Source organism: Oryx dammah, unplaced genomic scaffold (assembly GCF_014754425.2).
Source record: "Oryx dammah isolate SB20612 unplaced genomic scaffold, SCBI_Odam_1.1 HiC_scaffold_20, whole genome shotgun sequence".
NCBI classification, from domain to species: domain Eukaryota; kingdom Metazoa; phylum Chordata; class Mammalia; order Artiodactyla; family Bovidae; genus Oryx; species Oryx dammah.
The window spans coordinates 67,942,019-67,967,804 of NW_024070204.1; the positions used below are offsets into that span (position 1 = coordinate 67,942,019).

The following is a 25,786-nucleotide window of genomic DNA, read 5'->3' on the forward strand; positions in this document are numbered from 1 at the left end:
AGGTATACAGTTTCTGACAGAGCCTCGTGCCCTCCTGGGTGATGAGAATTCGCAAAACCTCTTCCACACCTTCATATGCCATCTCATCCTCATGGCCCCCCATGATAAAACTAAGTCTCACAAAGGTCCATGTATAGGGAAAGATGGAGCTGGGGTTCAGGCCCGTCCACAGGATGGCAGAGTCCTGAGCCTTCCCACCATGCAGGGAGCCTCGCTGGGCCCTGCTCACCAAGGGTACTCTCACAACCACCCTCCAAATGCCCACTGTCCAGGAAATAGCTGCTCTCTTGGTGGTGGCCCAACACTGCAGTAGGGAGCAGACTCCAGACTCCTGCAGACTCCTGTGGGCGACCCACCCTTCATCTTCACCTCTAAGACCACTCCACCTTGGCCCTAGAGCATAAAGGAGGATTTGCACCTGCCAACCTTGTCTAGGGTAGTGTTGCTTTATCTTTCAGCCATCATGGGTGCTTTCCAAAATCCATGGGGAGCTGAGAACACTCACAGACCCTGCATACTTGGGCACCATTTTGAACACTGTTTCAAACCCCTTCCCCATAATCCCATCCTTAGACATCCCAAGGGTACAAGGACCATGAGTTTAAAACATTAGTCAGACCTAAGGTAGTTTAGAAGGGAAAAGACTGCAAAGGGGAGAGGTGGGGCAGTGAGGGGAGGGGAGAGGAGGAAGGCTCCCTCACCTGCTTGAAGACGTAACCCAGACGGGCCACCCCAGCTTCTTTCCCCCAAAGGCTGGCTCTGGCTTTAGCCAGGACGTGAAGGCGGGATGCAGAGTCCAGCTTCCCTCCCTTACACTCTCCCAGCAAACACAAAGACCACAGAGCATCCCCTCCTGGACCCCGCTTCAAGGACCAAGAGTCAGCAGACAACAAGAGGCTTGGGCAACAAAGTCTGAAACCATTTCTCTCTACTTCACGCCCATTTCATTGTCCCCGCTCCCAGGCTCAGGACACTGAGGAAGAGCTCTCACCCAGGTCCGACAAGCAGTTCCCTGCAGTGACCCTGGGGCTTGCCCTCTGCCTGGGGACTCAGCTGCAAACCAGGCAGGCCATGCCAGGCACTGGCCTCTCTCTCTGACACCAGCCATTCCCCACCCCGCCCCCGCCACCACATAGGGTCACATCTGCTTGGCAAACAGCCAGTCTTAAGTTACTGACTCCAGTTGTATTGATTCAAAGAGTCACCAGGGACCCCAGCCTGGCCAACAGAAGGAAAGAACCCATCAGTCTGTCCATCCATGCTTCCTGCACGTAGCTCAAAGTCCATCTTGATGGTAACAATTCCCTCCTGGGAGTGGGAGGGGAGACAAGCAGGCCCTCCACCACAGCTACTGCTGCTCCGGCCACCACCCTCTGCTAGAGACCGCTGTGCCAACGGCACAAAACACCCACGCCTGGGAGAACCACCGTCTTCCCTGCTCGGGCTCCCCCTGGGCACCTCAAGCATCCAGAAAACCATGGCCTAAGCATGCTCTCTAGCCCTAGGAGGACACCTGCCTTCAGGCCAGAGGGGACAGGGGCAGACAGCTGGCCCCAGGCCAGCTCCTCCGAGGGCCCCTCCCGCAGAGCTCAGGTGGGCGGGGGGCTAGGGCAGCTGGCACTTCCTAGTCCCTTTTCCTCCGCGCACCCTCCACCCCAAGCTGAGGCAGCCTGGTCTGGTTCTAATCGGCGCTGAAGTCGGCTCCCTCAGTCCCTCTTCTCTTTCCCTCCCGCCCCCGCCCCAACCCTCTTCCTTCATTTCCACGGCTTTGGAAGCACCAGCGTTCCAACTGTCTGCGTGCCAAGACCTTCCCGAGTCTGAAAGCTGCTGAAGTAACAGATCAGATTTTAGCAAGTGCTTTCCAGGCTGAGCGCCAAGCCCTCTTCTGATTCAGTAGAGTGAGCGAGAGAGGAGTGAGGCGAGGAAGCAGCCGAGGGCTGCACCACCTTGGGCCAGGGTGTGCGAAGCGCGGCCCGTTCCGGAGCCGCCTCGCAGGCAAGGGTCCCTCGGCTTAGGTGCTCCGCTCTGCGCCCTCTCTCCCGTCTCCCCTCCTAGCTCCACATCTCTCTCAATGCTGCAAACGCCTCTGAAACCACAGAGTAATTTACAACTGAAGCTTTCTCCCTGGACTCGGAATCTACTCGGTTGAAAGGAGCCTTTTTGTTTGGAAGAGCGAGCGGAGATGGGGAAGAGACGGTTGGCAGAGAAAATCCCTCCGTCCTAACTCTTCGCCGGGGCCGAGAGGCTCGGAGCCCGGCACATTGTGGCGACTGAGCCCTCGCTCCAAGGGTCTGCTCCCAGTCGAAGCGGACTGGGGCCGCGCCGGCCTGAGTCCAGCAACAGAGCCCCTTGCCCTTGGCCGGTTCCCTGCCCGCGCTGGGCGCACGCGGAGCCGCCCTTCGGCTCCCTGGGAACAGGTGCACCGTTCCACGCCCAGGAGGGGTGGGGCCCAGGGAGGGGGCGCGGCCCGGGGGAAGGGGACCGACGCGTACCGGGAGGCAGGGGCAGGTGGGTGCAGAGGGAAGGTCAGAGTCAGGAGCCCACGTACCTGTACCTGGAAGCACAGCAGCAGGAAGTGTAAACACCTGCGGGGGAGAGAGAGGGAGAGGAGGTCATTGGGACTGGAGGGAGGGAAACGCGCGCACAGACAGACAGATACGCAGCCGCAAAGTCAAAAGAACGGCGGGGCGGGCAGAGCCACAGGCACACGGACAGACGTCCGGGCAGGGTGGGCAGCCCCGAGCGCGGGCGCTTACAGGCAAGTGCAGGCGGAGGGCGCTGAATACATCGCTGGGCGGGGGGGGAGGCGGCGGCTCCTAGCCCAGCCTGCACATGTCCCCTTCGCGCGGCCGGGACCGGGCGCCTCCGCCTCCGCCGCCGCCGCCGCCGCCGCTGCTGCTGCTCCCTCCTTGCCGGCTGCTGCTGCTGCAGACTCTGCTGCTCCGGGGCGCTCCGCGGCGCGCCCTGCGGCATCAGCGCCCCGCGCGGCTCCTCCCGAGCGCTGCGCCCTCCGGGCTGGCGCGGGGGCTGCGAGGCGGCCGCCGCTGGGCAGGAGGCACCCGCCGGTGCGAGGAACCTGGCTCTCTGCCGGCCGGCCGGCCGTCCGGGCGTCCGCGGGAGGCTGGCTGCCCGACTCACTCCGGGGGCAGCATGCGCGGAAGGTCTGGAAGCTGGGGCGCACTCTCCAGGCGGGGCGTGGGGCTGCGCGTGGCCAGGGGTCAGCGCTCCGGGGCCGGGGCGCGCGGCGGCAGCACGAACGCGTCACGGCCGCTCCGTCTGGGCGCCTGCCGGCTCATGTCTCCTCCTCCGCGTCTCTCCGGCCGTGCGCATCGCCGCCTCCCACCACTGGCGGCGGCCGGGGCGTTTTCTACGCGCGGGCGGCGAGGGGGCGGGGGGCCGGGGGCGGGCCCGGGCCCGAGCCGGCACAATGAGGATGCGGGGCCCGGGGGCTCCCCCCTCGGGGCGCGGCCGGACGGGCGCTCAGCTCGCCTGGGTGCGCCGCGCCCACATCAAAGGCGGCCCTGCCGGCTTGCCGGCCTGCCGCGGCCTCTCCACCGCCGCCTCCTCTTCTCCTGGCGCTCCGGCTTGGAGGGAGGCGCTCAGACTCTCGGCGACGGGACCGGCAGCTCCGAAGGGGCAGAGCCCGCGAGGCTGGAGCTGATGAGCGCTGGGAGCCGTCGAAATTCTGCGCCTGGGCGCAGTGACCAGCGCCACGGCGCAAAGGATGCCAAAACTGGGCCGGCTGCGGTCCCCCAGAACGCAGTTAGGTGCAGAATGTCCTTCTTCACCCACATTCGTCCTCGCACTCACACCCACCAGCGCCTGAGTGGGGAGCAGGGAGAGGGCGGGTCAGGCCCAACCCTCGGGGCGGCTCCACGTAAGGGGGGTCGCTTTTACCCACCCTGTGAGTCCACAGAGGATCGTAGCGTGTCCCAGATCCCTCTGGGAAGCCTGGCCACCCTGAGTGAACCCCCTTCTAATCTCCGTCCCTGCCGTTGAAAAGGAGGGGGCATTGAGGGTTTCTCTTACGCCCCCCACCAACCCCCTTCCAGGGCTCCGGGGTTGGTTCCCAGCTGGGCTGAGGGGCGAGCCACCTTTGGAAACGCACGGCTGCCACCTAGCGTCCCCAAGGCTTCACTGCAGCCCAGCCCGGGCAGGCTATACAGGCCCGGGAGGAGCCAGCAGGACTCTGGTCAGCGACCACTCCAGGCCCTCTTCTGACCTCTAGGCTGAGATTTGCTATTCTTTGCATACCAAGCAGTTTGACTCTTTTAACCAGATCCCTTCTGAGACCATCTCTTCTTACTCCCTCTGCTTCCTCAGAGGCATCACTCCTGTCCTTCCCACCAACCTCAGAATGTAGGTGTTCTTATCACACGTAAGTGCCTCACACTGTGTGAAGCTCCAGCCAGCCAGGCTCTACTTAGTCGCAGCAGGAAAGCAACTGAATAAGCTCAAAAAGCAAAATTCAGGAATCCAAACTATTTGGTTAAAACTTTGTGTCATGATTATGTGCCATGGCTGTGCCATGATTGATGGTTTTCTATGTTCACTGTGGTTTCCCTTACAGTGAAACTGAGGTGTGCTTGTGTTTAATCAGTCAGTAATGTCCTACTCTTTGCAAGCCTATGGACTATAGCCTGCCAAGCTCCTCTGTCCAAGTGATTCTCCAGGCAATAACACTGGAGTGGGTTGCCACAGGCGCTGTCCAACAGTAATACTTCCTATATAAATATCAGCAGTTGTTCTGGCTATCAGGCCTCCCTGCATGTTTTTTTTAATGGGTTTATTTTTGGCTGAGCTGTGTCTTTGCTGCTGCGCAGGCGTTCTCTGGTAGCGGCACACAGGGGCTACCCTCTAGTTGAGGTGTGCGGGCTCCTCTCTGCAGTGGCTTCTGTTGCGGAGCTCAGGCTCTAGGCACACAGGCTCAGCAGTTGCAGCTCCCCAGCTCTAGAGCACAGGCCCAGTCGTTGTGGCACAAGGGCTTAATTGCTCCAAAACATGTGGGATCTTCCCAGATCAGGGATCAAACCCGTGTTTCCTACACTGGCAGGCGGACTCCACCACTGAACCACCAGGGAAGCCCAAAGCTGAGGCTATCTTAAACAGCCTCTGTTTCAGCACTGAACACAAGTGCAAAAAACCTTTTCAAAGCCAGATGCTGAGTGATGCAGAAAGTTCTTGTTTGAAGCACTGGGCTGAATTTAGACATTGTCATTGCTAGAGCTGGTAAATTCCAAGACAGCATGCAATGACCAACCACAAAAGAAAGAGATGCACAGAAATGCTCCCCTTGGGTCCTGTGACATCACCATGTGCTTTATCTTACTTCATTAAGACCTCTGACAGACCAGTTAAGAGGTAGTTTGGGCCTACTGTGGGGTGTTTGAAGCATCTCCTGGCTAAGAATCAACACTTCCAGTTTCCTATACTATTACTGTTTTCTATTACTTTTGAATGAGTCTATCATCACTCATATTCTAAAATGCTTGCAGTTTTTTTTTAAGGCTCAGATAGTGTTTGTTGATTTCACAAAGTTGTCACCCAAATAGGATTGGGCTTCCCTTCAGTCAGTAAATAATCTGCCTGCAGTGCGGGAGAGATCTGGGTTCAATCCCTAGGTTGGGAAGATCCCCTGGAGAAGGAAATGGAAACCCACTCCAGTATGTCCTTACCTGGAAAATCTCATGGACAGAAGAGCCTGGTGGGCTGCAGTCCATGGGGTCGGAAAGAGCCAGGCACGACCGAGCGACTAACACTTACTTACAAATAGGATTGACTTGAAAAGATGTTCTGAGTAAGAGTGTAAACTCAAGAGTTAGAGGTCCTGGCTTTGAGTATTGCCTCCAACACTTACTTATAAATTCCTACAAGCTTCCTCATCTACAAGCCACATCTTCCACATCTAAGAACAGCAACAAGTGTTGAGTTGCTGTGAGTTACCAAATGAGATCATTTGGTCTGGCTCACAATGAAGGTTTCAAAGGTTTTAGTTATTATTTAATAATCCTGATCAGGGTTTTCAGGTTACTATCTCATTATTTTTTGTTCACCAAGCAGGAAAGTAGGATCATTCTCAATTTATTGAATTTTTCTACTCAAATCAAATTTTTACATTCTTCCCTTTCCCCATCATTCACACCTTCAAACCTATTGATTCACCATACAAATGAATCTTAAATGAGCTTTTTCTATTCAAATTTGACATGTTCATGTAGCAATATGGGTCACTAGTCTGGTAGTCACTTCTCTCCAATTTATTCAATCACTATTTATTGCATCAGGCCCTGGGAGAAGGCAGACAAAGCCTTTGCTTTAAAAAGCACTTCACTTCTACTAAGACAAGCAATAAGCAAATAAGCCAAGAGATAAATTCAAGCTTAATAGTACACTGAAGGAAAACAATGGGATAGAGAGCACCAATTAGCGATACTTCGGCTAAGACCCAAAGATGGGAAAGCCAGCCATACAAAGTATTCCAGGGAAAATATATCAATTGTCTCCAAGTGGGAAAAGGATGGGTTTAAGTTAGCCAAGAGTTGCAAGAGGGTGAAAACGGGGTAGGTACCTATCAGAAGCCTGAGAAATGGAGTATTTCCTGCCCAATCAGTAAAGCAGGATGTCACAGTGATGAGCGACTTTGGCCCTCCAAATGTGAATTTCTGAGCCCCTTAGGCAACCAGGAAGAACAATACCTGATCCAGCAGCTATCAGGCTATAGCCACTCCCTACAGTGAGCTTGAAAAAGGCAGGTTATTGGCCCCAGATAGCCCAGATGCATATGTAAGGCAAGATTTCAATGAGCCCAGACTCTTGCATTTTCCCATATATAGAAAAGCGCTAAATTCCTTGAGGTATCTGGTTTTAATTCACAGAAACACTTTTGACTTTCAGACTACCTGCTTTGTTGCAAACGTCTGTAAAACCCAACTCCTCCACCCACCTCCTCCAAACAGTTCTGTCACTTGAGAAGCAGTCTCCCAGGCTTGAAGTTTTAAAAATTTCCACCAAATGTAACATCTCTCAACTTTTAGGCAGAGGCTTTAAGTCGACAAGCCTTAAAAAGGCCTTTTAAGGCACTATTTATGTATAACTTTTAAATGCTTGGAATTCAACAAATGTTTATGCGTATATACAGGTCAGGAAGCAAAAGTTAGAACTGGACATGAACAACAGACTGGTTCCACATAGAAAAAGTACGTCAAGGCTGTATATTGTCACCCTGCTTATTTAACTTCTATGCAGAGTACATCATGAGAAACGCTGGACTAGAAGAAACACAAGCTGGAATCAAGATTGCCGGGAGAAATATCAATAACCTCAGATATGCAGATGACACCACCCTTATGGCAGAAAGTGAAGAGGAACTAAAAAGCCTCTTGATGAAAATGGAGAGTGAAAAAGTTGGCTTAAAGTTCAACATTCAGAAAACGAAGATCATGGCATCTGGTCCCATCACTTCATGGCAAATAGATGGGGAAACAGTGGAAACAGTGTCAGACTTTATTTTGGGGGGCTCCAAAATCACTGCAGATGGTGACTGCAGCCATGAAATTAAAAGACGCTTACTCCTTGGAAGAAAAGTTATGACCAACCTAGATAGCATATTCAAAAGCAGAGACATTACTTTGCCGACTAAGGTCCGTCTAGTCAAGGCTATAGTTTTTCCCGTGGTCATGTATGGATGTGAGAGTTGGACTGTGAAGAAGGCTGAGTGCCGAAGAATTGATGCTTTTGAACTGTGGTGTTGGAGAAGACTCTTGAGAGTCCCTTGGACTGCAAGGAGATCCAACCAGTCCATTCTGAAGATCAGCCCTGGGATTTCTTTGGAAGGAATGATGCTGAAGCTGAAACTCCAGTACTTTGGCCACCTCAGGCGAAGAGTTGACTCACCGGAAAAGATTAATGCTGGGAGGGATTGGGGGCAGGAGGAGAAGCGGACGACCGAGGATGAGATGGCTGGATGGCGATGGACGTTGAGTCTGAGTGAACTCCGGGAGTTGGTGATGGACAGGGAGGCCTGGCGTGCTGCGATTCATGGGGTCGCAAAGTCGGACACGACTGAGCAACTGGACTGGACTGAACTGAAACACCTTTCTTGAGCAATCTCCCCACACCCATCCCTAGTCTCAAGTTACCATTCATATGCTGGCACTAGATTCGTTTCACATAAATGCATCCATACACAGTACCTGCTCTTGCGTGTCTGGCTTCTTTTGCTCAGCATGTTTGAGATTCATTCTCACTCATCTTTTTTGGCTGCACCATGCAGCTGTGGTACCCTAGTTCCCAGACCAGTCATCAAACCCATGCTCTCTGCATTGGAAAGTAGTCTTACCCTCTGAACTACCTGGCAAGCCCCATCTGGCTGCTGTTATCACTGTTGTTCCTTTTTACTGCCAACTAGTACTCAGTGGCTTCCCGGGGGGCTCAGATGGTAAAGAATCTGCCTGCAATGCAGGAGACCAGGGTTCAATCCCTGCGTCAGTAAGATCCCCTGGAGAAGAAAATGGCATCCCACTCCAGTTTCTTGCCTGGAGAATTCCATGGACAGAGGAGCCTGGCAGGCTATAGTCCATAAAGTTGCAAAGAGCTGGACACAACTAAGTGACTAACACTTTCAGTACTCAAAGTGGATATACCCATTTGTTTGTCAATTTAACAAAGGCTTGGTAAGGGCCACAGCCCAGCCTGTTTTTAACAAGCTTAATGCAGCATGGATACATTGTAATGACAGTGGCCTTAAGGAGGCCAATGAAAACACTGTTACTAGTCCAGCTAGTTATGGTAGCGGAAACCAGGTGGCCCTGTGCTAATTTGGTGTTGGGAGTTGGACACTCGTACATTCAAATTCCCAGCACTAAGCTAGCAAGTTTGCAATTTTCTGAGCAGATCTCATCGGCAAAACTTCGCTGGTTGTCTCAAGGGTAGTTGAGAATGTATGTAGGCTGCTTGCCCAATGGAAAGGAACCCCTGGAGGGCAGTTAAGTGTTCTGCCTGCTGATTAATCCTAAGCATTTAGATGCTCTGGGACAGAGTATTCCTTTTCCACCTTTCCAAACCTAAGAATCAAAAAATTCAGGGATTCCTTATATTTTGGAGACAAAGATGAGAGAACTTTTAGCCTAAGAAAATAGGACAAACACAGCCTCAAGTCTTCAAGAGGATCAAGTAGCTCAGTGAGAAAAGTAGACCCTTAGCACAGATGCAGCTGTAAAATTTTCTCTAGATCAGCTCTTGGAACTTTCACAGCATTAAAATGGGATGTCTACTGCCAAGTTCATGAGTCAGGGAGCAACTGGTTCTTTTGTTAAGACCTGGCTAGAAGGTAGCCTTAGACTTTCTGCTCAGACTTTAACCCTGTATCTCCAGAGCCCAGACCACTAACCTTTAATTTTGTGACGCTTAACCTTTTCTTAGATAATTTCAAACAAAAATAGCCCTATCCTGACAATGTATACACAATTCCCTCCCCATTAACTATAGTTTTTATAAGTTTTACACAGGACTCATTTTATTATCATATGCATGGTCCAGGAACTTGGACAACTCTCAAATAGCCTCCCTTATTAACCTATTTTGTCCTCTGGTTCAGGTTTGAAGGTAACTCTGTAGAGTTCTCACCCATGACCTAAAGATATAAAAATGAAAAGGCATCAAAAAGAGAAGCTTCCTGCAGACAAATGTTATCTTTGCCCTCCTAAAGCTCAAAAATGTTCTTTTTGCAAAGGGTCTGATCTGATCATCCAGGTTAAGTCTGCTAAACATCATCAGCTCAGTATTAATGAACCATCAACTCCCACCCAGGCTGTGATCTCTAAATGCCACTTTTAAGGAACCAAAGCTCTGTGGAAGAGATAAAGGTCTGAGATAAAGAAAATGTATTTAAACCTGAATTCAGTGGACATCATTAAAGTCTATGAACACTGGAGAGGGTGAGGAGAGAATGGAGCATTACTCAGCCATTTAAAAAAAAGAATGAAATAATGCCATTTGCACCAACGTGGACCCAGCTACAGATTACCATATTAAGTCAAGAAAGAGAAAGATAAATGCCATGTAGCACTTCTATGTGGAATCTAAAATACAGCACAAATGATCCTATTTGTGAAAGAGAAGCAGAACAGACGTGGTTGCCAAATGGAAGGCAGGTAGGGGAGGGATGGACTAGGAATTTTGTGTTAGAAAATGCAAAATATTACACATAGAATGTATAAACAAAGTCTTATATTCAATACATTCCTGGGATTAATCATAATGGAAAACATTTTTAAAAAGAATTGTCTATATGTGTATAAACTGAATCATTCTGCTGTACAGCAGAATAATACAACATTCTAAATCAACTATATTTCAACAAAAAATTTTTATAGTTTTGAAAAAATACTCAAGTTAAACAAAAAATTTGAATTCAGAACACTTGTTACTTTCAGGTACGCTAAGACATCAACCATCATTCTCAAAATTGGTAAATGAAAACATTAAATGTTTTTCAAAATTAGGCAGAGGCTGTACAGTAGAGATTTAAAAGTAAAAATATTGTTTTCTATAGTTGGTTGCATATACTCAGCTGTGTCTGACTCTGTGACCCCATGGACAAGGGAGCCCACCAAACTCCTGTCCATAGGATTTATTTATTTTAAATTTTATTTTTAGTCCATAGGATTTAGGATTTCCGTTATCTATACTTACTTTTAGCATTTATACCAATAATAATTTATGACCAATCGCACTGAGTAGTTTATACAGAACAAAGGGAAGTGTCTTTAAAAGAGATTTCCTAAGCCTGGGAGTACTAGTAATTTAACTTCCAGATTACTATCATGTTTAATTGGGTGATATCTAACAGGTAGCACTATCAGACTTCTGAGGCACAGGGAATCTTTAATTCCTGTCCTTTCAAAAAAAAAGCAGCCCTCTAGATCTGATTAGCTGTGTTTAATAAGCTAAGAACAGAACAATCAGTAAGGCCAATTGCTTTCCCTCGGAATGGTGGGAAGTTCTTTTAGGTTCCCTGCCACAAAGAAGTGCCCATCAGGTAAACCAAATGTTCAACTTCCACACAACGCAACTCAATACAAATTTCAGACATTACTATCAGCAAGCATACTTCTACTTCTGAACATGTTAAATAACTAATACTAGTAACTACCTAACACTCCTACATCACAAACAGTAACAAAAAAACACTACCTAGGGAAGGAATAACTCAACTTTAATGCAGTTGCATTATTTGAACACCAGCAATTTTTCAATATAGGATGGCTAAGTGATTTGGGATTTTACTATCAATTTAAAGCAGATGATCTTTTAAATTTGAAGTACATAAACATCTTTTAAAACCGATGTGATTTCAATTAAGAACACTTAACATTTACCATCTCCTACCATCTATGGGGTTGCACAGAGTCGGACACGACTGAAGCAACTTAGCAGCAGCAGCAGTATGCCTCCATTAAAATAAAGACAAAGAGGAGCTACAGGGCAGACATGGCTTATTCAGATATAATTGAATAACTGATGAAGAAAATCACAACGTAAATGACTAGAAGAGAAACCTAACACTTGGAAACAGATCAGACAAGACAGTACTACCCCAGTATTGTTCCCACCCCGTAAAATTAATCTACTCTGGAAAACTACCCGAGATGGAAAAGCTAGTATCTTCAGACCTCCATCAAAATAATCTGGAACTAGAACCCAGTCATCAAGTACCACCCTTCTAATCAATATAAAATATAAAATTAATAGGCTGAGAGTGAGTGGGGTAATGAGTAAACAATGCATGGATAAGAAAGGTCTTTTTCAGACTCTAGATGCTACATCCCAAGAACCAAGGAAGAACATTTGGAAATTAAAGAAAAGCAACACAAATTTGAAGACAGAAAATAAAGTCTCTCTCCAAGTTTAAACAAAAAGGAATGAGGATAAACAAAGAATCATACAGGCCTAAGAATGCATGGGAGTTTAGGAGGAGGCTTAAATCTCCCAAGAAAACATCTGAGAGTCTCAAGACCAGATCCACAGTCCACCCAGGGTCCAGAAGACTGCAAGACATAAAACTCCAGAACAGCATCAATAAAGCAATCTTAGAAACTATTGGAGGACACACGACAGCAAGACAAGTAGCAGAGGAATCTTGCCCTGTCACGCAATTGAATCTTGCCAAGACAGTTAAAGGGGTTTCTAAGGATTAGTCCCCAAATGTTCTAAATAACCACTACGTGCAATAAATTATCCTCCCCCAAGAATCTCAAATACCTTATGTACTGAAAAGATAGTCACAGAAAGCATTTTCTGTTCTGGTTCACACAGAGAAGCCAGGCTGAGAAAGGCTGCTGCAGGTTATTTAACATGCCAGATTTTTTTGGGAGTGAAAGGCTAGTTTGGGTGGTAGGAAGGTCTGAGGAACATTTGATTATGTAAATGTATTTCTTTGACAAAGTATAAAGAGGATAATAGAAAGAGAAACAGGGCTACTTTATTAAAATACTGAGTTTATTTCACATGTATATTTGTCTCCCCACCATTCCCATCTGTCTGACCACCACTACTACTATTCCTATCATAACATTCCATACATACTTAAAACCAAGCAAAGGGTGGAGTTCCATCTTTAAAAACTAAACAGGCATTTTGGACAACACATTCTTGGCAATGGAACGTGGACAACATTTATCAGACACGGTAGGGAAAGTTCTCACTCTGCATTATAAAAAGGACAGCCAGATATCAACTGTTACAGAAATGAAATAAGACGGAAAATTTTTAACAAACTGTTTAAACTATTTTCTTAAAGAGACTTCCTCCACTGCCAGAGATCTTGAATAGCCTGGAAAAAAAAAGAAATGTGGTTGAAAAACCACAACACTTCATAGACACCAATAAATTAAACCACGTCTCTTTGTACAATTCAAAATAGCTATTTTTCATTCCACCACCAAAAAGGTTCACTCTAGTTAATTAATAACTGATTTCAAGGAAACTTATTTAATTTCAAATACTTCAATTTGAACATAAATTGAATGATTGAACATAAATTGAATGATCATACATTTACGTAAATTATAGGATTCTTATACGCAAAGTCACTTTCATACTAATATACACTTAACAGCTTAGACATTTAGCTAAGGAAATCAGACTAGTTTGGTCAATGTTGCCTCAATGCCACCTGCTTTAGGGCCAAATTCAGAGAAAAACATGCACCTGTACATGGGACACATACTAAAAAATTACATTTATCTGAAATAAACTATATAAATATACCAGTTATATCCTTCTTTATCTCTAATTATATTTCCACGATATCCTAATAGTTCCTTGTTTTATAGAATTTGCTTATAAATTCCTTAGTTAGGCTTATTATCTTGGTACATTTTAAGTTTCTAGAGTGGTCACATCCCGATTATTTTATTAATGAGTAGACTTATGAGGCAGTATATATATATATATTAGTTACTCAGACAAGCTCTTCCAGTTTAAACACATAAAACCATCTTCCATGACTTGTCTTTCCATTCCTGAAAACTAATGATATTGCTGTGCTTCAAATCAACAGGAACTGAATATCATGTCATTCTCTAATCAATAAGTTAAATACAAATATCGAACTATTTCACAGTATTTGAAAAAGTCAAAGGTTATCAGATGTTCCTTGACCTGCTTTATAGAGAATACTGACCTTGGAGTAATTCATGCTTCAACTTTGACCAAACATTGTTTGCACCTTTATACAAACATTCAGCAAAACTTTTCTCTGCAGTTTTTTCCTCAAAAGGTAGTACATTTTCTTAACTCTTTAATTCAAGAAATTTCTGCAAAAGGTTGCTATTTCTCAAGTTCCCATCTAGATTTTATTAGCCTAATTCTCACAAGCAACTCTAAAGAAAAACTGCACAAGCAATGGGAAGTTATTTTATACACTGTGATTATTCATATCTGCAACTGTGCAATAAAAATGTGATGCATTCAGTGTTTTGGTAATTTCCATTAATAGTGAAGTGAGTGATCATGTTTTTCATTATTACAGGAATTTCATCTTGGCACTTCAAAATACGCTTTCAGTTTTGAAGTCAGAAAATACTTCTGATAGCAGTGAGTTCAGTCATTTCAGTTACAAGACTGGTATACTATTTGGAAGGCCTTTGCAATTTCAACTTTATCATCACATGAATTTTTCTTCATCAAAAATTTTATTTTACCACTTCCTTTGGTATTAGCTTAAATTACATATTTTCTTATGCTTACCAGTTACAGATGATAGTTTATATATCTCACTTGCCATGATTTTCAACACTGAATTAATAATTATCTACTGCACTATTTTAAAAGGGCTTTTATTTTTACTAAAATGCCCGCTATTCAGAAAATTCACAGAATATACACTGGCATTCTGGAATTCAAATATACATAAAGAAAGAATAGCAACCAAAAGAATCATAAAGATTTAGTCTGATCATCTCAAGGCCATAGCAATGAAGGCTGAACTCACGTAAAGAATATTAAATCACTGAAAGGCTTTCAAACCTGAGAAAAAGTGTTACCATTAAGTGATTTAAGTACTAAATACTGTGGCAGAAAAAGAGCTCTAATAACAAATTTCTTAATTTACTGAAGAAAGCTGAACACAGGAGATTTAGGGAGTCCTGACAAAAACAACACAGACTATGTCCTGTATGTACATAATGCCTAGCAACCTTGTGTAACAGCTTTTACATTTTCCTTTACAACTTGAGTCGTCAACTAGAAGACAGTAAAAATAAATGCATGATTTTTCTTTTACTGACACAATGCCTTCATATTAAGAAATACAAAATCTAAATCAATATATTGAGTACAATTTGGCTTCCTGCTTCCAGATTTTACAGTTAGGTCTATTTCAGCAACATGTACTTCCCATAACATCAAGAAAATCATCTCTGCCAACTCGTAAGAAAGCAAAAAGACCAGACTGTCCCAAGGAGCCAAATGGAGCAGCAAGGAAAACCACAGCTCATTTCCTTAGCCAACACGGTACCAAAAGCAAACTGAGTTCAGTAACCAAGAAATAATTTACCAACTATATAAAAGCTGGGAAAAATGTACTAAAAAAGTTATCTTCTCAGTTTTTGCCAACTAAATCTTAAGAGTTTCCATGTATTTAATCTGAAGTATTGTCTGTGGTTAGGTGGTTAGGAACCTTTTAAAAGAAGCCAATACCTAAAGAGACTAAACAACCATAATAAATCACAATAAAAATTCTGGATTTGGTCATGTCTCCAGAAAGTTCAGTTACCTCCTGGTCAGTCATCCGGAAACAATTCTTCACATAATTGATAAACTTGGCTTCCACTTTGGGAAGGGAACCACCCTATGGAGACAAAAGCATTACGGGTAAGTATAGAAGCATTTTTTGAGGGAGATCATTATGAAATTCCTCAAAGATTTGCGTGCTATTTATTACATGGGATTATTTGTGATCACTCCTTGTCATTTCAAATCTTTTACTACTGAATAAATCCTTTTTAAAAAAAGCCTAGAAAGACGTTTGCAGAGCATATTAGGACCTAGGTCTTTCATACCAAAGTTTCTGACTTCCGCCCACCCACTCCCAGCCACTCTAAAAAAGATAGCCCCTTTGAGTATCATACACACAAGTGACAAAAATTGTTAATCTGAATCTTCTATGCATTTAAGAAAGAGGAAGGAGTTTCAAGTGTGGTGAATTCTTAACTCCTTATAACCTAGAAAATAAACCTCACTTTCATTTACTTTTAAATTACTGCCACATCTGTTATTTGATTCAAATATTTATTGAGCAGCTAGGGAAATACATGGTCAGAGGTGAGGCAATTGTACAAACAGAAAGCAAAGTATAAGGTTCACTGAATCACAGCAGGCAAAGTGTTTTAGGAGATCAATTGATTGCTTCCAGCCTGGAAGGGTGTGGGTGGGTGGCCAATCAGGAAAGGGGATTGAGATTAAAATAGAAGACTTCAGTCTGGATTGTTGATGATACTCAGTTTGGACTATATGTCTCTCCTTTTCCTCTCCCCATCTTTGGGCTTAATTTACCAGTAGTGCCCAGGGCTGTTCAATGTGCCTGCAATTAAACCAAGGAGATAGGACCATATTAAAATTGAGGGGGAGGATATCTAAATTGTCAGTCAAGCACTGTATGCAAGGGATAAAAACACAGCAGTGATACCAGCAATTCCGGCTAAAAGGTTTACAGCAGTACTGAAACAAATCAAGAAATACATTCTGGTTCTAAAATGTTAGTTTTCCAACTGACTCGTAACGGCATAAGGAAAGGAAATCTACTGAAGCCTTGCAGAACCTAGAAGGCATAGAGCAAACAAGGGAAAAGGAGTCATTAACTTTTCCTCTCAATTCTACATTTATTTTCAATAATTGAGGTCTAAGAATATTAATATTGTTCACAGAATTTTAAAGGTTCCTCTCAAATATGTTTCAAGGCATTTAAATCAATTACACCATACTCCAGAGTTCACTAAAGTCCATGAAATGTCGATTCGCCCAACTACAAATCAAGCAAGTAGGACAAAAGCTAATCTTTTTCTCACACGTTGCCACTATTTAAGACAAAAGATAACTAAATGTAAACATGTTTGTCATTCAAATATTCAAGCATCACATGTACTGACTGGTGACACTTTGGTGCAAAAGGCAAACAGAAATAATTCATTTGTTGAAGAATGTTTCTGACTAGTCAAAAGTGAGTAATTTTTTAAAACTGTAACAGCCAGACTACATTTCCAGCTGTTTGCAATTTTAGAAGACTCATACGCCCTCTGCTGGTACTGTGGCATCTTATGAACAGAACAGGCAATGGGAAATGGTCTAATTTAAATCTAAAGTCAGAATATATCCTACAATCAACTTACTTGTATTCCTTTTATAATGGAAAATAAAGCACACGTAAATTCAAATATACAAAAAAAGAAATCATCAGAGATTATAAACTAGTAAGCCATTTTTGAGAGAATTTCACACCACAAAAGGGCAGGTATATTGGGATAAAAAATGAGAAAACAGTCCTGTTCCAATCCCCAGAAAGTTGAAGGAATATTATTTTACTCACTTTTTCTATACTTGCTTGCATTTTTGCTTTAATGTCTTCTACAGAGCTAGGTCCTTTTGGTGTTTTAGGTGTTTTTTCCTGTTTTTTGAAGGATTCTTGACCCTGGAAGAAAAAGTAAATGTCAACACAGTATCTGGATTTTCTCAATAAATAAAAATTCTTAAATCCTTTACTATAAAAACAAGTGTGCATACACCAGAGTTGAGTTACCAATATAAATTAATTCATCTGAACAATTATTTTTGCCCTTAAATTATTCCTTACGAAAGGAAAAGGAAACTAGAAGGTACCCAAGAATGAATCAAATTACAGTTTTATGCCTGGGGCCCATTCCACAGAACTTAAGAGAAAATCTCCCAATATGCAGCCAGCTGGGAGAAACTGCCCTATGTGATAAATATACTTTTTATATATAAGGAAGAACCCTTAAATAACGCAGTATCACAGGAATCTTTGTTGGCTTTCTCCCTTATGAGAAAGCCAGCCGCAACATACAGTTGACCAGTGAATGTCAACAGATGACCCCAGCACTCACCATGGTCAATAACATGCGTATTAATAACTTACTGTCAGCCCTCCACATCTGTGATCCCTCTGCATCCAGACTGAACCAACCATGGACGTGCAGTACTACAGTGTTTACCACTTAAACCCGTGATGAATGGGCCCATGCAGTTTAAAACTGTTCCAGTATAGGATGAATGCCGATAAAATAAGCACATTTTAGCTCTTCTGACACCCTGAAGTCATTCTCCAAAGACCTACCAAATTTTATGAGAGCAGGAGAACCTAACCACTTCAGTGAAGCTCACATCAGTACATCTGTTACCACTTACTTTTGATCTTGGTGTTGACGGTTTTGAGTCTTTTCCATTTTGGTTTGATTTTTGTGCATTTTTGGCTGGAGTATCTCGTACAGACTGCAATTAATTAAATTCATCACATTAATCTTAATCAATGCCCCTCCCTACAGAACAGAGTTACTGCAAATTAAACTGCCTCAAACCATATAAAAGCAGCAATCAGGTTAAGATAAAATAATCATTTTCACAAAAGGGCTAATGGGAAGAAGGCTACTACTACACAAAGAAAACAAGTTAATTCTTCACTATTAGGAATGTTTCCAAAATAGCCCTACTCAAGAGCAATTTTAAGTAGGAGATCAGCACCTTCTATGACAACTTTTGATAACCATCAAACAAGCAATGGCATCAAAAAATCCCCACCTTTTGTTACTATTTCCAACAATCTTAAATTACTGTATCTTACTTACTTTCTTTACTGGAGCTTTTTCTTCAACTTCCTCATCAAAATCGTCATCATCATCACTACAAATGAAGTAAGTGCTTATTACTTATTCAATGTACTCAACAAATCTAGAAAGCTTATCTAGAAAGTGGAAGAACCTGCAAGTTTAGTCAATCAAAGCAAATCAAACTTTTGGGGGTCGACAAAAGAACTGAAAGCACAATCCTTAAGGGAAATCCTGTCAAATGCAGCATATGGATGAACCTTACGGACATTACACTAAGCGAGACAGTCAAGACAGTCACAGGACAAATACTGTGCGATTCTACTCATCTGAGGTTTACCTACAGCAATCCCTCTACAGAAACCAGAAGATGGGTGGCTGCCAGAGGAAAGGTGGAAATGGGGACTTTTCATTCACTGGTTACAGTTTTTAGTATTACTAGACGAGCCTAACCTGGTTCAACAAAATGTCATTATGATTAAAACTACTAAACTGCACACTTAAAATAGTTAAGATGGTAGAGTGTTATTTTTTACAACTGAAAGTAGATTTTTGAAAATGAAAATAGGGTTAAAGAAATTAAAATAGCAACATCCCACATTCATGGACTAGGAGATACTAAGATGGCAGCTCCCCAAATTAATTTACAGATTTAACACAATCCCTAAAAGAATCCTAGGTGGCTTCTCCATAGAAACTGATCTTAAAACTCACATTGAAGCTCAAGGAAGCCAAAATGAACCTGAGAAAGAACAATGTTGAAGCATTCATGTTAAGTAATTACAAACTAAGGTGTATAAAAACTACAAAGCAACAGAAATCAGAATGTTTTACTAGTGGTAGGACAGACATGGAACTGAAGGGTCCAGAAACAAAAACTATGTAAGCATAGTAACTATTTTCAAAAAGGGGAGAAAGACCAGTCAGTGGGGAAGGATCTTTCACAAATGGTGCTAGGACTACTGGGTATTCACAGTCCCTGGCTCCTGCCTCACAGTACATACAAAACACAGCACATACACAATTTAAAATGGATAAAAGATCAAACATGAACTAAAATTATAAAACTGGAATGGTTTCTTAGGTTTGACCCCAAAAGCACAAATAATAAAATTAACTGGACTTTATGAAAGTAAAAAACTTTTCTGTAAAGGACTGTCACACAAAGAAGACAACACATGGGATGGGAGAAAACATTTGTAAATTCTAAGGGATTTGTTTCCAAAACATACAAAAGTTCTTATAGCTCAATAATATAAAACAAGTACTGGCACATGCTACAAAGGTGAATCTTAAAAACACTGAGGCTAAGTGAAACCAAGCAGCAGAAAAGGGCACATATTATGATTCCATTTATATGAAATATCCAAAACAGACAAATCTAAAAAAAAAAAAAAAAGTGTATTAGTGGTTGACTAGAGCTGGAGAAAATGAGGGGTTATACCTTGGTTTCTTTTAAGGTGATGAAAGGTTCTGAAATTGGCTGCCCAACTGGGCATATACCATCAACTACAGAACTGTACACTCTAAATGTACAAACTGGGGGGTTGGGGGTGGGGAGTGGAATCCAATTATTAGAGAAGTCCACAAGTCTGAAACAGGAAATTGTGGAATTGCTTGAAATTTTAATTACCTCACAAACTGAGTATTATATAGTCTCAAAAATAAGACAACTTTATCTATGTTCAACCAAAGAAACACCTCTTTTCCAATACCAGAGAAACACATCTGCTGTGTTAACTGCATCAAGTACCATATAATTTACACTAAAAGCATATAAAATCTTTTAAGTGACTCTTATCAGGGATTTTTTAATCAATTTTGGCCCTAGTACCCAAAAAGTACACATGCTACCCCCATAATGAAAAGTAAGATGACAATGATTTGTATACAACCACTACCAGTACTGTAAGCAGTTTTACTTCATCAGAATATTGCCTAATAAAACAGGTGGAGAGGGTGTTTTTTCCTGGATAACCCCACTTTTCCCATTGCTACCTCAATGTAGAACCAGAACAGTCTCCACTACCCCCTCACTTGACCTGGCTCCTGTGGGAAAACCTACAACTTGGATGGAAGTACAGCCCAAGGAGCATCAGGACCCAGCCCTAAGCACGGGCCACTTGGAGAACGGCCACTCTTGCCCAACAGGGGCCCCAGGTCAACCAGGCTTGCGCACCTAACACCTTCCCGGCCCCTAAAAACTGTCCCGTAGTGTCACCCATGACAGTTGCCTGGGCCACTCAGTAACAATCATCTACCAAGGTTGCATTTGGAAACTAACTTTTAAACTTTTTTACTGGAATACAGTTAACAGTGTTGTGTTGGCCATATTAAACTTTTAACGTACTAAATGGTCTTCAGCTTTTCTTGCTTACATCAACAGCAAGTCAACCAACCCCACACCGTACCCTTTCCACCCCCAAAACAGGACCCACTGATCATTTATCTCCTAACCAACAGAATCTAAAACTTGTACCCTCAACGAATCTATTAACTGCCTCTACTGACTCATGTATCTGACGATACTTTCCCCTTTTACCAAAAATCTTCCTGATTTGGACCTGGTTACCATCTACACTATTCATTCCTCCCTGATCAACTAATTGAAGAAAACTTAAAGGAGACATGGAAGACAAGAACACCAACTATTTACATCAGGAATTATCCCTGTCTTGAAAGTGATGCAGGTAACTTAGAATTTTAAGCATTCAACTCCTTCCTATTTTCTGCTTTCTTAATCATGCTCAAAGACCTTTTTAATTAACTACCAGCTTGGCTAGTTGAGGTTACTGAAAATCTGATTTGCAGACTTTATTTTTCATTAGTGCATGTTCTCTCAGAGTCTTAAGATTCCAACTTCGGTTGGTTTCAGTATGTATGGACCAACGTGAGAACTCAAGAACAAAGCTGACAGGCAATTAAACATTCAGTACTAACAAATTTTTATATTGCTACATATAGGAAAGACTACTTATGACTAACATTTTACTCCATAGCATGTTTGTAACACTTACCATAGTCCAACCTAGTTAATAAACATATCAAATCTTGTTTACAATCATTTAACTCTCCAATAAAACCCTACTCCCTTTTAGAGTCTAATTCTCTCCTAAGGACCAGACAACCATGGGCCAAAATCCTTTTGGGGGAAAAAAACCATGTGACAACTTACAAAATGTATACAGCTGGAGCCATTCAGATTCTCTTTAGGCCTAATCCATTTATTACTGTACAGTGATGAAATACAGCAGACAGCATACAGTAATGTATCCACTAAATGCTCCCCAGGGAAAAAAGGAACCTAGTCAAATATATTTAGGAAACGCTTCATACTTCATCCTTTAACATACTTCATCCTTACTGACAACCACTGACCATTCACCTCTTGTGTAACTAAAACAGTTACTTAATCCCACAGGATGATTTTGATAAACTGTTTTATCATCACTCCCATACAACTCGGTCAAGTCTCTAAGGGCTTACTACTCACTCTTCATCATCATCATCGTCGTCGTCGTCATCATCATCTTCATCTTCATCAGCAGCAAGCTTTACTTTTTTCTTTAAAAAATAATTGGACACACACTCATCAGTAAGTGCTTATCCAAACTACTGAACTAAAGGCAAGAATATATTATGTGTTGTGCAGTAAATTACATCCATACCTGGGGAACCTTGCTACCACTTCCAGGGGCAGAACGCTTTCCAGATATACTTAGGAGTTTCACCTCCTCCTCCTCCTCTTCTTCTGACTCTGCATCTTCCTCCACAGCTAAAATAAATTTCTTTTATTAGCCACTACTAAAACTCAACAGCAAGAACTCAGAAAAAAAAAAACACTGCTTTTCTAGTTATAAATTACTAGGTTCCCACTTGAACCTATTACAGACAGGAGCACCAGAACTAAACATACTTTATAAAGTCCAAATTGGGAACAAGGCAACTGCAATAAGAAGAATAAACAGTGTAACATACCTACTAAGTGCTGTCCACTGATATGCACAGGCCCTGAACCACACTTCAACCGTAAGACCACAGGTGGTGTAATTTCAAAGCCCCCAAGAGAAACCTAAAAGAAATTATAAACCACTAAATATTGTGGAAAAAAATAAAAGGTTACACGTTTGGTATGAAATCTGTTCATAACTTTAAAATGTTTCTGAATAAGCAAACCCATCAGCCAAATGAACAAATCAGTGAGCCTGTTTTTTCATAAACAAGCAGCTACCACCATGTTCAAGAGTTATCAGTCAGCCCAGGGACAGTAAGAGTAACCTAAATGATAGCCACCTTAATGTGACGGAACTGGAATAAAATCTAATCAGACAAAATTAGACTAAAAGTACTAATGCGCCCTTACCGTTGGCTGTACAGACATTTTCAAAGTTGCCAGTGTTACTTTAATTGGACTGCCTTCATAATTCATCGCCTCTGCTTCAACAATGTGTAACTCATCCTTTGCTCCAGCCCCTAAACTGACCTGTAAAGACAAAAACAGTGCTTCAACTTTCTACAAGCCCTGCAAACTAGTTGTTTGTAAAAGCAGACAATTATAACCTTTCATTATGACCACTGGCCAGAGAAACTGACTTGGGCACAATGCTGTCTTCAAGTTTTATGTGACTAAGATTCAGTAAATCTAAACACAGAAAAACACATTTGATAACACATATGTTTATGTCATCACACATGCAATGTTTAAGTCACCTAACATTTATTAGACACTTACAACTTAGGTTGTAGGCTATAGGCTGTCTGTGGGGAACAAAGTAATATCTATATCTATCCCTCTCTTAAAAGGCTTTTTAATCCAACTGAAGAAGTGTACACAAATAAGGAAAGCTGAACAGTGTGACTGGACTTTACAATTGCCAAGTGGTAAAGAGGCCAAGTTTCCTGTCACACATTTAGAAAATCAAGTATGTACAATTACTCAGAAAAACACTATTATAAAGTATTAAGCCACACTTAAGTATTAACAACTAAAAGGCTGAAATCAAGAAAGGTTATTTAATTTATTTTGAAGTTTAAGTACCGTTCTTAAAGATAACTGGTGCTCATTTTCATCATTATCCACCTTGAAGTGATAATCTCTGTCAGCCTTTAGTTCACAACCTGTAAATTAAGAACAAAACCAACTGTAACAAGGAGAAAAGTAACACTGAAACTCAGTGTGTGTAACTTAAGCATTAACTTGTAAAGGAATTTTTACTATTCTAGCTACCAAAAAGGAAGAGGTACCACTCCCTGGATTTTTTGATCACAAGTTTATCAACATCAAATAACATCCATACAGAGCATTATAAATTCCACTTTCCCCCTATACTATTTAATTCTCAATTACATAGTCTCAGAAATAGGATCAAAAATTTAGTAAAGCTGGAATTCAAACCCATCCTAACAATGTTGATAAAATCCCACTATTTAAAAAAGTTGATTACCTACCAAAATTCCCAAAAAAAGTGCCAACCAAATTTATAAGTGGCAAGAGTTACACAAACACCTACATCAACAGCTTGTATTTGTAGCAGAAAACTACAAATGTAGAACTAAACTCCTTACAGGGGTCAACATTCCACTTTTGAGGTGTCAGAAATCATGCACATTAAACTCTGCTCAGAAGTTAAAACATGGAAATATGTTAAGGATATTTCTAATAGAGTTGACATAAAAATTTTGATAGAAATAGATCTGAAACGCTGCCTTAACGTATACAGTGCATGTTACTACTATCATTCATGAATAGGCAATTATTTGAAATACCATCAGAATTAAATTTTAAATAGTTCTATTTAACTACCATCTAACAGTTACTGGAAGAGATGCCTCAGAGCCTGACACAAGGAAATGGCGTCAACAATTAAGTTTAGTGAGACTGAAAAACCAAGAAAGACCCTTAGCATGGTACACTGTGCCTGAGAGGGAAATCCCCAAAACACAAGGCTGCCTTCGCTGGTCTCCCTCTACCGCCCCAAATCAACTGTAATGCAATAGTTCTGGAAGCAAGGATCGTCTAATTTTCCTTAAGCCGCTTCTAAGTTCAGTACCACATCTGTAAAGTGGGCGCGGTGAAATTAGAAAAAGGATTCTCTAAACGAGTACTACCAACATAGATGTTAAGCACTGAACAAAGACCTCCAGAGTCCTGGCGCTACCAAACACTTCACCTAACATTTCCCGCCCACCAGCCTCAATTAAGCCCTAAGTCGCCAGGCTTGGGGGGTGACAAGACACCAGAAAGCCCCGGATGTAGCGCCCACACCCCCTCCTCCCAACCACGTGGCAACCACGTGCTCCCAGCGGTCGCGGCCTTCTCACGCCCGCCTGGGCTGCACCTCCCGTCCCCGCGTAACCGGCCGAAGCAACGGGACCGAGTCTTGGCCCTACAGTCCTGACCCTGAGGCCCGATGACAACGCCATGCTCAATCCATCCTCTCGTTCAGAAAGGAGGCTCAGGCCTCACACTCCGAAAACACACAACCTCCTGCACCACCAACCCGGAGATCAGCATCAGGCACCCGCCCAGAATCAGAAGCCTACCAACTCACAAAACCCCAAGAATAACTAGCCGGAGTTCTACCATGGGCCCCGGCTAACGCCAAACTCTCAACCTGTCGCTCCCAAGTTACTTCAGGCCCTAGGCCCCGACCGCTCATGCTCCAGCCTTCAGGCCGCACCTCCTTCCCATGCTCTTCCCCTCTCTCCGTGCTGCCGGCTCGACTCTCCTGGATCCCCATACCTCAGGCTGGAAGATCCTGGCAGCTCGCTTCCGACTCCCTCAGACCTCCAGCCTGCATAGTTTTCTCCGCCAACCCAGGCCTCAACATGATTACACTCCCCCATCAAAGCCTCCAGGCCCTCCGCGGCCTCGCTCCAACCCCCCAGCTGTTACCGAAAAGATAGTTCTGGGGCCTCAAGGGGCTCATGTCCATGTCCATTGAATCCTCCATGGGTTGGCAGCACGCACTTATGTGGGAGAGAAGCCGGACGGAATTAAACGACTACTACTCAAGCCAGCAGCCGCGCAGGACGGAATCACACCAGGGAAAGGACGCGGGCTCCCCGCGTACATATATAGCACCCTGGAGATCTCGCGAGAGTTCCTCAAGTCCCGTTTCCGCGCGCGTGCTCCGGTGCACCCGCCCCTCCCGGTCGCTCTCGCGCGCAAGCGCTCTTCAACCTCACTCCTTTCTAGTTCGCCCCCCACCTCCTCCAGGTACTCCGCGGGCTCCCACCGAGCACGCGCACTTGTACCTCGGCCCCACCCCTCCGCAGCAGCTGCGTCCCGTGCGCAGGCGTGCTTCCCCGGGTAGCGCGCGATCCCCCCTCCCTTCAAGCCTTCCACGTCCTCTCCCGCTCTGGCGCGCGGGCCTTGCGCCAAAAGCCTGCGCAGCCCACCCAGCAAAATGGCGCCGGCAACGCTGAGCTGTGTTAGGCACTGGAGG

At 43.6% G+C, this 25,786-nt stretch overlaps 2 protein-coding genes across 5 annotated transcripts in view; both read right to left on the bottom strand.

The window, feature by feature from the left end:
• FGF18 (fibroblast growth factor 18) overlaps positions 1-2,877 on the bottom strand; it is a 35,509-nt gene extending 32,632 nt beyond the window's left edge. The window contains exons 1-2 of the mRNA XM_040262761.1: positions 2,757-2,877; positions 2,549-2,585 (exon numbers count right to left, since the gene is read on the bottom strand). Coding sequence (XP_040118695.1) covers positions 2,549-2,585; positions 2,757-2,788 — 69 coding nt within the window. The 5' untranslated portion in view covers positions 2,789-2,877. The remainder of the gene's footprint in view (positions 1-2,548; positions 2,586-2,756) is intronic.
• Positions 2,878-12,461: 9,584 nt separating this feature from the next.
• Positions 12,462-25,559, bottom strand: NPM1 (nucleophosmin 1). Of its 4 annotated transcripts, none has more exons than XR_005724854.1 (11): positions 25,234-25,429; positions 23,377-23,456; positions 22,702-22,821; positions 22,317-22,410; positions 22,007-22,113; positions 21,832-21,902; positions 18,360-18,414; positions 17,923-18,006; positions 17,087-17,188; positions 15,278-16,084; positions 12,462-12,832 (listed from the first exon to the last, which is right to left on the bottom strand). XR_005724854.1 is itself a non-coding variant. In XM_040262763.1 (11 exons), exons 1-11 carry the CDS (start codon positions 25,289-25,291, stop codon positions 12,794-12,796), a joined length of 885 nt encoding a protein of 294 aa, XP_040118697.1. In that variant the 5' UTR covers positions 25,292-25,559; the 3' UTR covers positions 12,462-12,793. The 4 variants fall into 4 exon arrangements, 3 of the variants coding, with proteins under 3 accessions (XP_040118697.1, XP_040118696.1, XP_040118699.1); XM_040262763.1 differs by having other exon boundaries at positions 15,278-15,352; positions 25,234-25,559; XM_040262762.1 differs by having other exon boundaries at positions 15,278-15,352; positions 18,351-18,414; positions 25,234-25,439.
• Between the last annotated feature and the right edge of the window lie 227 nt (positions 25,560-25,786).

Bases quoted from the DNA above. Each gene is read 5' to 3' on its own strand.
- NPM1 (XM_040262762.1), bottom strand. From the start codon at position 25,291: ATGGAGGATTCAATGGACATGGACATGAGCCCCTTGAGGCCCCAGAAC. The intron at 23,457-25,233 runs GTAACAGCTGGG...CTTAATTTACAG, and splicing joins GCCCCAGAACTATCTTTTCG to GTTGTGAACTAAAGGCTGAC. The intron at 22,822-23,376 runs GTACTTAAACTT...TTGTCTTTACAG, and splicing joins ACCAGTTATCTTTAAGAACG to GTCAGTTTAGGGGCTGGAGC.